This window comes from Mytilus trossulus, chromosome 4, assembly GCF_036588685.1.
Source record: "Mytilus trossulus isolate FHL-02 chromosome 4, PNRI_Mtr1.1.1.hap1, whole genome shotgun sequence".
NCBI classification, from domain to species: domain Eukaryota; kingdom Metazoa; phylum Mollusca; class Bivalvia; order Mytilida; family Mytilidae; genus Mytilus; species Mytilus trossulus.
This window is the reverse complement of record NC_086376.1, coordinates 78,266,044-78,283,032: the sequence shown is the minus strand read 5'-3', so window position 1 is coordinate 78,283,032 and position 16,989 is coordinate 78,266,044. Positions and strand designations below refer to the sequence as shown.

Genomic DNA, 16,989 nt, shown 5'->3' with positions numbered 1-16,989 from the left:
TTTCATTAAACAATATTAAAAATACAATGTACTGTTAATCATATTAGCTGCACACAAACACATCAACAATCATTTCAGAAATGAAATGAAATCTGAAACTTTCATACCTTTATGGAAAATATTGAAAAAAATAATAAAACATAAATATATATATTTAACAGTTAAAATAAACTGATCATTTAGTAAGCTGCAAGCTTTCATTCAATAATCAACAGTGATCATGTTGCATCATCAAAAATCTGTGTAGAATTACAATGAAAGCTGACAGTATAAGTTTAAGCCAGTATATGACATGTATAATATGTCATTATCTTCATCAATTTAGCCAATGTGACCATAACCATTGATATAAACAAAAATATTCAAATTCTTATGAATTAGGTTCAAAAACTCTTTAGATTTTGCCATGCCTTTGGCTTATCTATGAATTTGGTACAAAAACTCTAGATTTTGCCTTGTCTTTAGCTTTCTCTGTAGCATCCTTTGCCATTTCTGTTGCCTTACGTGCCGTCTGCTTGATCCTTTCTTTGCCAGTTGTAGCCAGGACTGTCGCTGGAACAAAAGTATCTGATGGAAATAATTTCTCTAAAATTTGAATAAATCCTTCATGAGTTTTCTGAGCATCTTTTTTGGCTTTTTCATATCCATAAAGTTCAATAGCCCTGCCGAATCCAAAAACTTTAGATGTATTCCAGAATGATTTTTCTTGCATAACTTTGCATCTATTCTCTGGGTCAACTGTGTAAACACATTTTTCAACAACATTCTAAAATAGAAAAATAAAAAATATTTATAATTAATTTTCCGTGTTATACGAATGCACATTTATGATTATATACATTGTACCTAATAAATCGAAGATTATTTAAGAAAACATTAGTAATTGAGAAGTACAATATAGTACTACAAAATATTTCTCCCTACTTAATTCTTACACTCTGCAGCCCAATCAGTCAAAGGCTTCAGATAGTCCTGACATGTGAATAAAGAATGACCCATTGATGATTGAATAGTCTTCTGATAGATAAACATCAATACAATACTTATATGAAAACTTTATCAAACCAATCATCTGCCCGTTAAAGGCATGTTACATATAATGATTACACATATATACATGCAGAAACCAGTTGAAATTAAACAAAAGAATTGAAACTATTTGTTAGAAAAGGTAAAAAATTTGTAAGGGTTCAGCGGAACCCAGTGTCTCGCCTACTTTTGCTGTAAATGGCAGGCTCAACAAAAATGAGGAAAAAAATCAATAAAAATATTCCTCTTGATACAATCTTTTGATTGTAAGAAGCTACCATGTACTGTCCAAGTTTGGTAAAAATCCAGCATAGTTTATGAATCTAATAAATGCTTTAAAAACTTCCAACTACAGACTTTACAGGTATGTAATGTTAACTGGAAGAAAATCTAAGTCCATTTAAAAGAAAAATACGGAAAAAGTGGATTTTTTTTTTTTCAAATTTACTTCTGGATACTATCTTATGATTATAAATAAGCTTCTGTTCAAGTTTGGTACAACCCAGGATAGTTTAAGAAAGTTATTCTAATTTTAAAAACTTTTACCACAGAGTGAATGTAATGTTTCACTGCAGAAAAACTAAGTCCATTCAAAAGTAAAATAGGGAAAAAATGGATTTTTTTTTTTGTAAAATTTGCTTCTGGATACTATCTTATGATCATAAACAAGCTTCTGTCATAGTTTGGTACAAAACAAGGATAGTTTAAGAAAGTTATTAAAATTCTAAAAACTTTATCCACAGAGTGAATGTAATGTTTCCCCGCAGAAAAAACTAAGTCCATTTTTAAAAGATAAATACGGAAAAAATGGAATTTTATTTTTACAAAATTTACTTCTGGATACTATCTTATGATCATAAACAAGCTTCTGTCCAAGTTTGGTACAAACCCAGGATAGTTTAAGAAAGTTATTAAAATTCTAAAAACTTTAACCACAGAGTGAATGTAATGTTTCCCCGTAGAAAAAATAAGTCCATTTAAAAGTTAAATACGAAAAAGATGGAATTTTATTTTTACAAAATTTACTTCTGGATACTATCTTATGATCATAAACAAGCTTCTGTCCAAGTTTGGTAGAAATCCAGTATAGTTTCAGAAAGTTATTATAATTTCAAAAACTTTAACCACAGAGTGAATATTTGTGGACGCCGCCGACGCCGGAAAGTTGGATAGCTTAGTCTCGCTTTTTCGACTAAAGTGGAAGGCTCCACAAAAAGCATATATGCAGAATTGGTATACATTAATTGTTTACATCTGTTTCTATGGGATCTCAAAGTTTAATAAAGGTGCATAATTTAGCATTTTATGCATCTTTCATGCTTTTATGTACATGATTTATAGTATGGAGCTTCAAGATATTTGTTAAAACTTTTAAATAATAGACAAATTTTCACATAGCAGTTGATAGTGGAAGGTGGAAATACAGTTGGATCTTTTTTGTGCATACCGGGTAAGCATTATTCTGCCGAAAATATTTCCAAAGAAAGATGACAGGTTGACCCTTTTAAGGCAGTTATTTGCATCCCTGCCCCCGCTGACAGTTTTTGGGAGAAAAAAATCCTGAAGATGGGTAATAATTTCATCAAAAAGAGAGAGTTGATCATGAGTACACCTTTTTGTGTAGGCATGTTTGAGTTGACTATAAGACTAAAAGAAAAATATTTCACACATCACCTCGTTTCAAATTCTTTTATCTTTTATATTTTAGGCTCTAGGTGGACATAATAACATTTGAAAGGAGTAGGTCCAGTAAGACCTCTTTTTGGCCCTAAAATATAGCAGTTTACAAAATTGTAAATTTTTACTTATTTATTGGAAAGTAGAATGCTTTTGATACATGAATATGTGCTATTTTTGACAATACAATGCACATATATCAGGTACTTTTATCATAAAGTTATGCTAAATTACTGAAATCTTCACAATTCTACCATTTTAGGTAAATTCTAGACTGTTTCAGTCTTAAATGAAACTCATTATGAAAGTGGTCAAATTTGTGTTCATTCCTAATATTGAAATGCAAATTGTATTTGATGATAATACATAACATATATAAAGGTTGAGGATGAACACGGATGCATCCACTTTCTTTTTTGACAAAAAGTATTTGAAAAGTGAAAATTTGTTTTCACATAAACTAATTGAATCAGCTGAAATAGACACTAAAGTGTTTAAAAAGTACTTTAAATCTTCCGTCAGATAAATCTTAAATTTGAGGCAGTTCTAAGTGAAATACCTTTATAATGAATCAAAACAGCAGAATAGGTGTTTTTGAATAACAAATTTTTACTTAAAGTACTTGACAACAAACTTTCTAGTTGAATCTTAAAAATGCATATCTTTTTTTAGTGTGTGTTATCTAGGGTAATAAAAGTCTTCAGCTTCTGAAATTCTTTAGTCTAGTTGCCCTTTCCACGAAATATTAATTAGAATTTTTTTTTTTAAATTTGAACTTTCAAAAAATTCCCCTTGACAACCAATCAGATAAAAGTTTTTAGTTGATTCATAAATGTGCATTAAATGATGCTAAATAGCTACATTTGTAGTAGATACATTTATCTTTTAAAATACAACTTGCATTACAGATCTTAGTTATGCTATGTGTATATACAATGTATTTATTGGTTTTCAAGAGCTAAATTGACAGCATGTCATCACAACAATGGCTTCCAATTTGAGGATTATAAAATTGGGAGATCATTTTGATGAATAGAATTCTGACTATATATACATGTAGACATACATGACATATGACATATAGATTTTTGGACCAATATAATTAAGGTACATGTATATCATTAAAAATTTACTTACAATAAACCATTTAAGATCTATATTTCTGGTGTATGTTGTCATGGTCTTTTTGACAGGATCCACGACAGATTCTTCAATTATGGCAGTCACATACCACTTTGGTCCATCTCTACCCCACTTTGGGACATTGTACTTCTTGGTCAATAGCCTTTTTGTAAATAACTTCTTTCCAACTAAAACTCTGGACACAACATCTTCAGTTAAAACATGCTTGCTGAAATAGAAAGATTAATATGATAGTTTCATACATGTATGTTCAGTCGTGCATATAAAGTATTATACATGTATGTTCAGTCGTGCATATAAAGTATTTTACATGTATGTTCAGTCGTGCATATAAAGTATTATACATGTATGTTTAGTCGTGCATATAAAGTATTATACATGTATGTTCAGTCATGCATATAAAGTATTATACATGTACACATGTATGTTTAGTCGTGCGTATAAAGTATTATACATGTATGTTCAGTCCTGCATATAAAGTATTATACATGTATGTTCAGTCGTGCATATAAAGTATTATACATGTATGTTCAGTCGTGCATATAAAGTATTATACATGTATGTTTAGTCGTGCATATAAAGTATTATACATGTATGTTCAGTCATGCATATAAAGTATCATACATGTATGTTCAGTCATGCATATAAAGTATTATACATGTATGTTCAGTCCTGCATATAAAGTATTATACATGTATGTTCAGTCCTGCATATAAAGTATTATACATGTATGTTTAGTCGTGAATATAAAGTATTATACATGTATGTTCAGTCGTGCATATAAAGTATTATACATGTATGTTCAGTCCTGCATATAAAGTATTATACATGTATGTTCAGTCGTGCATATAAAGTATTATACATGTATGTTTAGTCATGCGTATAAAGTATTATACATGTACACATATATGTTCAGTCGTGCATATAAAGTATTATACATGTACACATGTATGTTTAGTCGTGCGTATAAAGTATTATACATGTACACATGTATGTTCAGTCGTGCATATAACATGTATAAAGTATTATACATGTATGTTTAGTCTTGCATATCAAGTATTATACATGTATGTTCAGTCATGCATATAAAGTATTATACATGTACATTGTTAAGTCAGCACAATGTTTCACTAAAATAGGGTGACTGTTTGTGATACCAAGATGATTTCAGACTCTGTTTGAATTAGACCAAAATACATATGTAGGGAGACAGGAATTAAAAGAAATATATTTTTATTTTGCCTTTTCATTAATTATAAGAATAAACACAAATACATAGTAAACTTCAGGTTGAATCAACAACAAACTATTACATGTACCAGCATTCAACGTAAAAAAATCAGCAACAACAATATTGAATCACTTTCTGTACGTATTATCATTGATAATGTACTAATACTCAATGAAAGTTCATGCATACAGCATGTAGACTGATATTGGTACAAATTAAAATTTTAGAGAAAGTGGACAAAATTGTCAAGATTTAACCCCAATTTAGGCCAAAGAAATATAGAGTGCAGGGTTAGACAAACTAAATATTTAAAAAGTTATTTCAAATTTGATCTATTTTGTTGACATACAGTGTATGTGGTAAATGTGGTAACATGTATGTGTCTTCCGTAAAAAAACAACAACATCACAATGCAAGAACCCTCAAAATATTAAGACTAGTATGTAATTATAAAATTATGTATATGAAATATTTCAATTTTCGTTGTTATTTTATTCATCAAAACTATTGACTGTGAATTCAGAAACATGCTAAACAGCTATGTGTGATAAATAATAAAATAATTTCACACGGTTTTCAAATCAGTAAACCAGCTATCTTTACATATATACGGTATTACTGAGAAAGGAATAAGACTCCTTTTTGGCCCCAAAATATAGCAGTTTTTACAAAATTGTTAGTAGGAATTTTCATCCCTTCAGTTACAATCAGTCAAACTAATCATCCTACAATGTATACACAAAATGAATATACCTTTTAGGGTTAGGATATCTTTGCCATAGGCCAACTGCCACTTGGTCCCAGTTGAAGTTATATGGAAGTAAAGTACTGAAGAACTTCATAGCTGCCAAACAGTATCTACATATACATCAGTCTTCAATGGAATGCATCCTAAAAAATTAAAGAAGAAATGAAGGATCTTTGTATATAAACAATTAAATAATTTAAATAAACATATCTACATGGTCATGATGGTCAATGTACATGTATAAGTTGTGTACAAGTTATCATTTTGTACAAATTATAATTTATACAAAAATATTGTACAAATTATAATTTGTATTTTGACTTTGTACAAATTGTAATTTGTACAAAATGTGCTTGTACAAATTACAATTTGTACAAAATAGGACAATAATTTTTCATATGGATTTTGGCGAAAAAAGCATTGATACACATTATTGAATTGCTACTACATGTAAGTGACCAGACAATACAACTAAGTTACAAAATTCAAAAGTAGTTCTTTATCATTCATTTGAGCAGGTAATCTAGTGATTTATGGAATCAGGTATTGCAAACCATCTTTTGACTCTCAAATCGATAACAAGCTGTTTTACAGGCATTTTAACTGTTCAATATAGCGAGCGTTGAAGCCCAGGAACCGTTGCTGTGAATAAATATGTGTATTAAACTGCTTCAGTCAGACTTTTAGACAAAATAAATATCTCAGAAGATTAAACACCCCATTTGATTAGGAATATATATAACTATGCTAAAGTCAGGAATATGTCAGTTGTTTTTTTGCCGTTTTTTTATCAATGTTTTTTTTTCAACAAGGATCTTTGTTTTATGACTGTGCATAACACTTAACGGAAATCAGTTGAGATAATCTAAACTTTAAAAACAAAATAAAATTTATGCAGACCAGACACACAGACTTTTATTTTATAAAAAAAACTAGTTGGTGTAGTATTATAAAATCATCAGACCCAATGGCATTGAACGATCAATCATTTCACAAACAAAAGTGAAGCGGATTAAGTCCAATTACAAATATAAATTATCACTTGCTTAAAGAAAAATTTGATTGTTTTCATGGACTTTTAGAAATAACGAATAAGTGGCAACAAATCTTTTGGGATCCTGTTCATGATCATCAAAACGCTGTACTACACAATCTTTCACGATACAAAATATGAACTTTTACAAATATAATCGTTTGCAAAGATTCTGAATAAAAAAAATACCTCAAAATAACAATAAGAAGTAATGAAGCAGTACTATAGAATGATATTTTTTCAGAAAAATTTTGTATTAAAAATTTGAAAAAAATCCTATTTGTTAACTTTTTTTATCTCAAAAATTTTGAAGATCAACCTTCCTTTTGTAGATGTGTATAAACGGTGTATTATGTCAATAAGGTTTAGTGTGTGGTCAGTTAATTAAAATTCTATCGTGTAAATCATTGCATTTTTCACCAAAATTCGTATTTAAAACTGGTGTACAAGTTTTATGTGAATTTTAGTCAAATTTTGTACAAATTGTAATTTGTACAGGCATGTTTTGTGCAAATTGCAATTTGTACAAAGAAAAAATACAAATTATAATTTGTACAATATTTTTGTACAAATTATAAATTGTACAAAATGATAACTTGTACACAACATATACATACTGTACATTGTGTATGTAAATATAACTTTGATGTATGATTATCATGATTATCAATTATTATTGATTATCAATGAAACAACTATTAACAAGAGACCACCTACATAACCAATGGATGTGGATGTACAGAAAAATGTTCAGGTAACCAACTAAGGTGTTTGTACATCCTTTAACAACAGGCAAAGTAAAATCTGTACAGAGAGCTTCAAAAAGACCCAGTATGAATGTGATGAAATAATCAACCAATGTCAGAGCTGAGACTTAAATGGGTTTATTCCTGTAAAGATTTGTTCATGTCCAAATGAGTTTCTTTGAAATGTTTTATCAAGATATGAGTTGTAACAATGGCTAGCGTACATGTGTTATCATCTGCATGTTAATATACTGGACTGAAAAAATGCAAAACATGTTCAAATCACAAGTCTGATCATTGATAACCTATTAAATGGTTCAGTTTCTGGTTTATATATGATAATAATGGAACCATACTCAGTGAATTTTCCTGATTTCAGCCTGCACCTTTATCTTAAGCCAGTCTAATCTTAGTCTAATGCCTAAACTAGTAAAAGTACTTAATTCAGACATGTCAGATTATTAAATTTTTGCAAAAATTTGTCGAGACGCGTACATGTTGTGTAAATACTTGTCTTTGGACAAAGCTACCCCCACCCCCCTGCTCCATTTTATTAAACCTTTCAATGCTACACACGGCATATGCCGGATGACGTACACCGGGATTTTTCATCAGGACTCTTAAACTATTTGGTTTTCATTCAGGTTCTCTCTAATTTTTCCTTGTTTGAATCTAGGATATATACAAGGTCTCATTTGCGCTTGAAATCCCAACAATTTTTATAGTAAAATCATGCAGTACTTAGAAAGAAAATAGAAGAAATAAAAACAAATATTTAAACAGATGCAAATGGTGGAAATATGGAAAAATTACAGCATTTCTATGGCGAAACTAACAACGAGGATTAGTTAAAAGGTTTCTTGTTATCTCAATGTGTTCATTACATTTAATTCGTGTAGGATATGATTTGATGGATCATTACGCATGTTACGAGACATAGAACTAGAGGCTCTAAAGAGCCTGTGTCGCTCACCTTGGTCTATGTGCATATTAAACAAAGGACACAAAATTTATGGATTCATGACAAAATTGTATTTTGGTGATGGTGATGTGTTTGAAGTTCTTACTTTACTGAACGATTTTGCTTCTTTCAATTATATCTATCATGAACTTTGCCCATTAGTAACAGAGAACTATATTTGGTAAAAATTTACATAAATTTACCAAATTAATGAAAATTGTTAAAAATTGACTATAAAGGGCAATAACTCCTTAAGGGGTCAATTGACCATTTAGGTCATGTTGACTTATTTGTAGATCTTACTTTGCTGAACATTATTGCTGTTTACAGTTTATTGCTATCTATAATAGTATTCAAGATAACCAAAAATGGCAAAATTTCTTTAAAAATTACCAATTGGAGGGCAGCAACCCAACAACCAGTTGTCCAATTCATCTGAAAAATTCAGGGCAGATAGATATTGACTTGATTAACAATTTAACTTCTTGTCAGATTTGCTCTTGATGCTTTGGTTTCATAGTTATAAGCAAAAAACTGCATTTTACCCCTATGTTCTATTTTTAGCCGTGGCGGCCATCTTGGTTGAATGGCCAGGTCATCGGACACATTTTTCCAACTAGATACCCCAAAGATGATTGTGGACTAGTAGTTTCAGTGGAGATTTTGTAAAAGATTACTTAGATTTATAAAAAATGGTTAAAGATTGACTATAACAGTCAGAGCTCAGACATAAATAAGTCTGAATCTGCTTTTAACTCGTAGAGGTCTAAACTTGTAAGTTTTAGGATTTGTCTCCCTTTAATGTCAGACAAATTACGACTTGAATAAGTCCAATATTGTTCAACAAGAAATAATTGACCAGAATCAAAAAGTTGCAAATATCGACTCCTACAAGTCGATGAGTGATCAAAATTGGTTAACTTCAAGACCCACGCATACTTATAAGGAGGTCATGCATCTAAATCAAATAATGACAGCATTGAAAGCCAATGCTTTGTCTTCAAAAGAAAAATATGAATGAGAGTCTAAAAAATCGGAGATAATGTTAATTAACCTTACAATGCAACCACCTGGAATCACACTTAATGAGGAAAAACATCTGTGTTTAGTAAGGATGTTCAATAAGATAATTAAATATAGATAGCTCAAGTCCTTGTGAACACTCATACAGGTTTTTGCTGTCATAGGTGGTGTAGTTTGGCCACAAAGTAACATTAAGTTTTTTCACCAACATAAATAGACCTAAACAAGTCTGTCATTTTCTGACTTAGATAAGTCTAAAACTGAAACTACATTTTTATAATAAATACATGTTTCGACTTATTTAAGTCAAAAACAAAAATCGACTTGTTTATGTCTGAGCTCTGACTGTATAAAGGGCAATAACTCCTAAAGGGGTCAACTGACCATTTTGGTCATGTTGACTTATTTGTAGATCTTACTTTGCTGAACATTATTGCTGTTTACAATTTATCTCTATCTATAATAATATTCAAGATAATAACCAAAAACAGCAAAATTTCCTCAAAATTACCAATTCAGGGGCAGCAACCCAACAACCGATTGACCGATTCATCTGAAAATTTTAGAGCAGATAGTTCTTGACCTGATAAACATTTTTATCCCATGTCAGATTTCCTCAAAATGCTTTGGTTTTTGAGTTATAAGCCAAAAACTGCATTTTACCCCTATGTTCTATTTTTAGCGGTGGCGGCCATCTTGGTTGGTTGACCAGGTCACGCCACACATTTTTTAAACTAGATACCCCAAAGATGATTGTGGCAAAGTTTGGATTAATTTGGCCAAGTAGTTTCAGAGGAGAAGATTTTTGTAAAAGATTACTTAAATTTACGAAAAATGGTTAAAAATTGACTATAAAGGGCAATAACTCCTAAACGGGTCAACTGACCATTTTGGTCATGTTGACTTATTTGTAGATCTTACTTTGCTGAACATTATTGCTGTTTCCAGTTTATCTCTATCTATAATAATATTCAAGATAATAACCAAAAACAGCAAAATTTCCTCAAAATTACCAATTCAGGGGCAGCAACCCAACAACCGATTGACCGATTCATCTGAAAATTTTAGAGCAGATAGATCTTGACCTGATAAACATTTTTATCCATGTCAGATTTCCTCAAAATGCTTTGGTTTTTGAGTTATAAGCCAAAAACTGCATTTTACCCCTTTGTTCTATTTTTAGCCGTGGCGGCCATCTTGGTTGGTTGACCAGGTCACGCCACACATTTTTTAAACTAGATACCCCAAAGATGATTGTGGCAAAGTTTGGATTAATTTGGCCAAGTACTTTCAGAGGAGAAGATTTTTGTAAAAGATTACTTTAATTAACGAAAAATGGTTAAAAATTGACTATAAAGGGCAATAACTCCTAAACGGGTCAACTGACCATTTTGGTCATGTTGACTTATTTGTAGATCTTACTTTGCTGAACATTATTGCTGTTTACAGTTTATCTCTAACTATAATAATATTCAAGATAATAACCAAAAACAGCAAAATTTCCTCAAAATTACCAATTCAGGGGCAGCAACCCAACAACCGATTGACCGATTCATCTGAAAATTTCAGGGCAGATAGATCTTGACCTGATAAACATTTTTACCCCATGTCAGATTTGCTCTAAATGCTTTGGTTTTTGAGTTATAAGCCAAAAACTGCATTTTACCCCTATGTTCTATTTTTAGCCGTGGCGGCCATCTTGGTTGGTTGACCGGGTCACGCCACACATTTTTTAAACTAGATACCCCAATGATGATTGTGGCCAAGTTTGGTTTGATTTGGCCCAGTAGTTTCAGAGGAGAAGATTTTTGTAAAAGTTAACGACGACGGACGACGACGACGGACGACGACAGACGACGGACGACGACGGACGCCAAGTGATGAGAAAAGCTCACTTGGCCCTTCGGGCCAGGTGAGCTAAAAAGGGGGCAAAAAGGAGGTTGACTGAATTTTTTTAGGACGGAGCTATCTATTTGTGCCACTACCACATAAAACGTTATGTATGGTGCAATACCCTAAGGAATCGGGCAACTGGTGTCTTCTTTATAATATGGCAGATAAAACAACAAAATAAATGAAGACTAAAAGTATTTTTTATTCAAAATTCAACACAAATGTAATAAATTACACCTTTTACCTGTTAATCACCCGAAAATGCAGGTAACCTGATAAAAATTTCACTAAAATAATTGCCTAACATTGCAGTTCATGCTCTTCTGAGCATTTTTCATGCAATAACTTTCTCTATACAGGGCTCACACCACTTCAGAATTATAGGGAGAAGTGACTTCTCTTTTTATAACTGATAGGGAGAAGTGGTAAGATTTGAAAGTGAACTGATCATTCACGCTGTCCACTACAATGTTTGGATTTTACTGAAGTATAAATGGTCAATTGTAAATAATGTTTTTTTTATATTGTTCAATTTATATCTGAGTATACAATTAAAGTAACATTTCAAATTAAAAGTTCTTTAAGTTTTACTAAGGTCCTTGTGAGAAACTACCAACTAAATATCTAGCACTAAAATCTTTTTTATTATATGAGTAACAGCAGGGCTCGTGCTACCAGGCGACTTGGGCGAAGAAGTCACTTTCCCTACCGTCACTAATTAGTACTTGCGTGATGGGTCTTAAACCCTTTGCATTTTAAACAATATAGATGTAGATGTAGATGTCACTTCGCTTTCCCCGACCCCCAAAAGCGATCACAAGTTGCCCTGTGGTTTACGTTACTCGCTTTCAGTCGCTTCCATCATCCGACATTTTCAATTTTTACCAAGACAAGTTGATGAAACATCAATCTTTTATTGATAATTGAAGAACAAAAGACATAAACAATTCATTATCTTAGAAAATTGCACAGCAGGTGCTTCAAAAACATTGCAAATGACACACTTCCGGTTTTTGAAACTAATTACAGACCCAGACTTGGAAAAAACCATGATAATTTTCCGAATTTCATTACAATGTAAAAAAAATAATTTTTAAATCTGACTTACGAATTTTTCAAAAGAATGTGACGGGAAGCACATATCTTTTTTTTCAGGCCTCATCAAAGTTTCATGAATATTGCTCAAAGGGTTAGATTGTGATATTATCTGAAAACTGGAATATTTTGGAAATTAAAATCTAAAAGGAGGGTCACCCTAGCTCAGTCATACGGCAATCATGATTATGTGCTTTTACAGAACATGAATTGTTATTCTACCCAACATAAATGACGATTATAAAAGTGGTGGAAATTTTTAATAGAGCAGGGATACAGGTGTGCCTTCTATCTGGTAAATGACGTCATAAAGGGGTTCAAAACTGACAACCTTTTCTGGTGAAAGACATGATTCCAGAAATAACCTATTCACAAAAGTTTCATGAAAACAGAGACATATATACACATATGTGTATATATGTCTCTGATGAAAATTAGTGAAAGTGTTTGTGAGTCATTAAATTATTGTCCAAAATTGCTGACGACTGACGGACAACAAACAGCTGAACAGTACACCATAAATCAGTACATGTCGTGTTTTAGCCTAGTTCTTTACGACCTTAAAGTTTCTGATGTTTTTATTGTCTCGTATGTTATCTCCATGAATGTTATCTCTGTCTTGCTTGAAAGACGGGCGTATACAAAATAGACATGATTATGGGCATGATGCCTTGATGGGACTGTGTGTTTTTTTGTATAAAATTTTATCCTGCTTCATTAATAATCAATCTGTTTCCTACGTACAATGAGTTTTGATCAACGTCACTATAACAGGCACTGCTACATTCCTTATAATGCGTCAAAAAACATAATATTTTCCTCTAAAAACACTTCGTTCGATCACGTTTTCTTTAATCTTCAAAAGGCTTTTTATTATCGTAAAATATCCCTTGATGAAACGTTAGAAAGATGTCGACTTTATACGGTATGTCTCATATATTGTTGAAACTTTAGCCGATGGAGACCGTAACGTACGTTATATCAGAATTATGTTTGATCTTCTTCCTCTTTGGATCACCAAGACTTGGATCAATCAAAATTTCGATAGATTTAAGAGAAAAATATTGACCTGCTCACTGTACCCTTAATACAATAGAAAAATATCTGATTGTTCGCATAGAGAAACTAAATAGATTTGATTTGGAGCCGGAAAAAGGGAGGGGGGGGGGGATGTCTGAGGCTAAGAAAAAAATTATACCCCCTCCCCCACACCCGCGCACCTTGAATTTAAATTGTTGCTCGTCCCTTGTTGAATTAAACTATAATTGTGTTGTGATACAATATCATAATTAGCCTAATAAAATGTATTGTTACTCATGAATTCGAAAGTGGCACCATCTCTGCATATTCATTATAAACCATTACATAAACCGCATTTCCCCTTACCTGTGCAAATCGGTCATCTCTCGTTTCAGAACCTACCAAACTTGATTTGTTGTTCATTTTCAGTTTCTCATCCTCGTTAAGTAAATTAAATACTGGACATTAAGCAAACAACAATTAATACAGAAAATAAGGATAAAGCTAAATCACAGAAAGCATCAGCTAGCTCTGATGCTAGTCTTCCTTGTAATCATGCTATAGCACGAAACATGTACATGCCGCGTAAAAATATACAATTGAATATTACCCGTCGAGTAAAAGCCAGTATTGGTACCTTCGACGTAACGATACAGATACAGATAAAGATCAACTGCACATACATTTCAATACTCCAAAGAAGACGAGGGTGGTAAATAAAAGGGTTATTTTCGTGCAACTTTTCGGATTTTTTATCTCATGTGTTTTCGTGTTTTACAAAAAAATGTATTTCTCGTGTTTGGTTCGATATCATATATGTGCGCGTTTCAAGTCGTGTTCCCCTTATTTATTTTCCGTTTCGTGTCGGTACTCTTAATATTTTTGAGCTTACCCCGCATTTGATTAAAAGTAAACAGGAAATAAATTAATCAAAGTCAGCCCGGATATTGTTTAATTATAAAGCTTGTTTATTCTTTAGTTTTCTATGTTGTGTCATGTGTACTCAGTATTGTTTTTCTGTTTGTCTTTTTCATTTTTAGCCATGGCTTTGTCAGTTTGTTTTAGATTAATGAGTTTGACTGTCCCTTTGGTATCTTTCGTCCCACTTTTTGTACCCAGGATATTAATTGCTCTCTTCATTAATAGCCTTTTACTACGAATAATATAACGTTTTTAATTCAGATGCAACTAGCGAACACAAAAAGGTAACCATGGGGTCTTCATGTCCATTAATGATGACTGCATGATCTCCAAGTACAGCGGAGAAATCATTTCTCATATCTACTTTTTCTTTAATTTTTTACGATTTTATTTCTCGTGCTTCTTTTTCCCCAATTTTTTTTTCCGAGCAACCCTTTTTGCGATTTTTAATTCACGTGTTTCAGTGTTCAGAACCACCATCGTGTTTTTTTACAACTCTACCGTAATAGATCAATACCCTTTTGAAATCCAACAACTGAACGTTTTGTTCATTATCTATTAGTTACTTTGGACAAACAATTATTATAGAATAAACAAAACAACAAATACAAAACGGTCGTCAAAACAACTTTTAAAACTGCTTAAATGTATCCACCCTTTAGTTATACTAACGGAAGAAAACTGTCGGCAGCATTTTGTAACTAAATTATTTTTGTTTAAAAAAAAATTAATAATAAATTATGCAAGTTTGAATAAATTAATAAAAAAATAAAAAGAAACAACGCAGAAACTATTTTTGCCATACCTTGATGAATACTACATTGTCTGTATTCTCTATTACTTTTTTTTCTAATTGAACAGAAGTTATCTTCTTTGAAACCGAACCATTTCATTTTCTCATCTAAAGCTGGACTGTTGGATGCAAGTATCTTCTACTTGGTTGTTTGGCGGTGACGTTGCAACGTCACAAAGCGTAACTTTATAGGTCCTCAATACGTTTATTTGATTGATATTTGGTTTGTTGAACGTCACAGAGTCAAATATTTCCTATATAATTTAGACCCATTTAGCACGATTATCATCTATTTTCAATAAAACAATCAGACGCAGACTATTTGTACTTTTCTTTATTCGTTTGCTGTCTAATAAATCAGCCTTTGGTACATCACCGTGTTGGTTCAATATAAATGACTTGAATATCATAAAAAGGACGTACACTTTGTACTGTAATTTATACATGTACTTCACAGGGGCGGATCTAGGATTTTCAGTTAGGGGGGGCGCAAAGTTTTATTTTCGCCGAGCGGAGCGACGCGAAAAAAAATTTGGAGTTTTTTTTTTTAGGTAAAATTATAGAAATATTCATCCAAAGAGGTGAAATGTAGATATCTCGAACTATTGTGAGGTAAAATGAGCGAGAAATTAAAGTTTCAAGTTGAAACCGCCCTTATCCACACCTGACAACAATCTACAGATAAACGGGCGGACAGACGGACCCAAAGTGAGACGAGACAGATCCCAATTGCTCACCAGACCAATATATTTTGCAAACGAAAATTTCTACTTTTACCAGCGATGTTTTAATTGTCCTTTCATAATATCTGTTTTTTTTTTTACTTTTTTGATTTTCGGAGGTTGTACCAGACTTTACTGCGTTCGCCACAAAATAACTAAATTTAAATCAGAATGAGATGCATTTACGCAGTTATCTTTATCTTTACTTTGGGGATCCAAACATCTATTAGACCGTTGGTTTTCCCGTTTGAATGGTTTTTTTACTTTGGGGATCCAAACGTCTATTAGACCGTTGGTTTTCCCGTTAGAATGGTTTTACACTAGTAATTTTGGGGCCCTTTATAGCTTGTTGTTCGGTGTGAGCCAAGGCTCCGTGTCGAAGGCCGTACTTTAACCTATAATGGTTTAATTTTTAAATTGTTATTTGGATGGAGAGTTGTCTCATTGGCACTCACACCACATCTTCCTATATCTATCTAATACGGTACAGAATTCGGCTAAATATTTAGGTTTGTAAGTCTTAGGACACGTCTTAGTCCTAAGTCGGGCTAACGAAAGTCTCCTAAAATGAATTTAGTCCTAAGTTTGGTCCTAAAGTTAGGATATACAATTAGGTGTCTTAGGATAGTCCTAAGGGTTACATCGTCCTAAAACGTAATAAAAACAACAAATATGGCATAAACTCAATACTAAAAATAATAATACAATATTTAACTACCATAAGATAAAATATTGTTTAATGTTTGTTAAAGATTTAATTGTATTATAATAAATTATTTCGTGCTGCCTTTTTTGAAGCCTAAACAATACTATCAGCATAAGCAACACTGATATTTTAAATAATGTAAATATGGGGAAAAGTTTACTTCTTTTTTAATACCTTATTCTGATTCGATACATGTAATGAAATCGAGTGGACCTAAGGACAAAACTAGTTTATGTACTAAAATTGCA

At 31.9% G+C, this 16,989-nt stretch overlaps 1 protein-coding gene across 2 annotated transcripts; it reads right to left on the bottom strand.

The window, feature by feature from the left end:
* Positions 1-15,471, bottom strand: LOC134716043 (PRELI domain-containing protein 1, mitochondrial-like). Of its 2 annotated transcripts, none has more exons than XM_063578730.1 (4): positions 15,326-15,471; positions 5,834-5,971; positions 3,844-4,057; positions 1-766 (listed from the first exon to the last, which is right to left on the bottom strand). In XM_063578730.1, the coding sequence occupies exons 2-4, from the start codon at positions 5,920-5,922 to the stop codon at positions 422-424; spliced, it is 648 nt and encodes a 215-aa protein (XP_063434800.1). In that variant the 5' UTR covers positions 5,923-5,971; positions 15,326-15,471; the 3' UTR covers positions 1-421. The 2 variants fall into 2 exon arrangements, with proteins under 2 accessions (XP_063434800.1, XP_063434799.1); XM_063578729.1 differs by lacking the exon at positions 15,326-15,471 and adding an exon at positions 13,324-13,480.
* Positions 15,472-16,989: the final 1,518 nt, after the last annotated feature.

What these genes read in the sequence shown, in the direction of transcription:
- LOC134716043 (XM_063578730.1), bottom strand. Translation starts at nt 5,922, where the DNA reads ATGAAGTTCTTCAGTACTTTACTTCCATATAACTTCAACTGGGACCAA. An exon ending in AGATATCCTAACCCTAAAAG is followed by an intron (nt 4,058 to 5,833) that starts GTATATTCATTT and finishes TTTCTATTTCAG; the next exon opens with CAAGCATGTTTTAACTGAAG. An exon ending in TAGATCTTAAATGGTTTATT is followed by an intron (nt 767 to 3,843) that starts GTAAGTAAATTT and finishes TTTCTATTTTAG; the next exon opens with AATGTTGTTGAAAAATGTGT.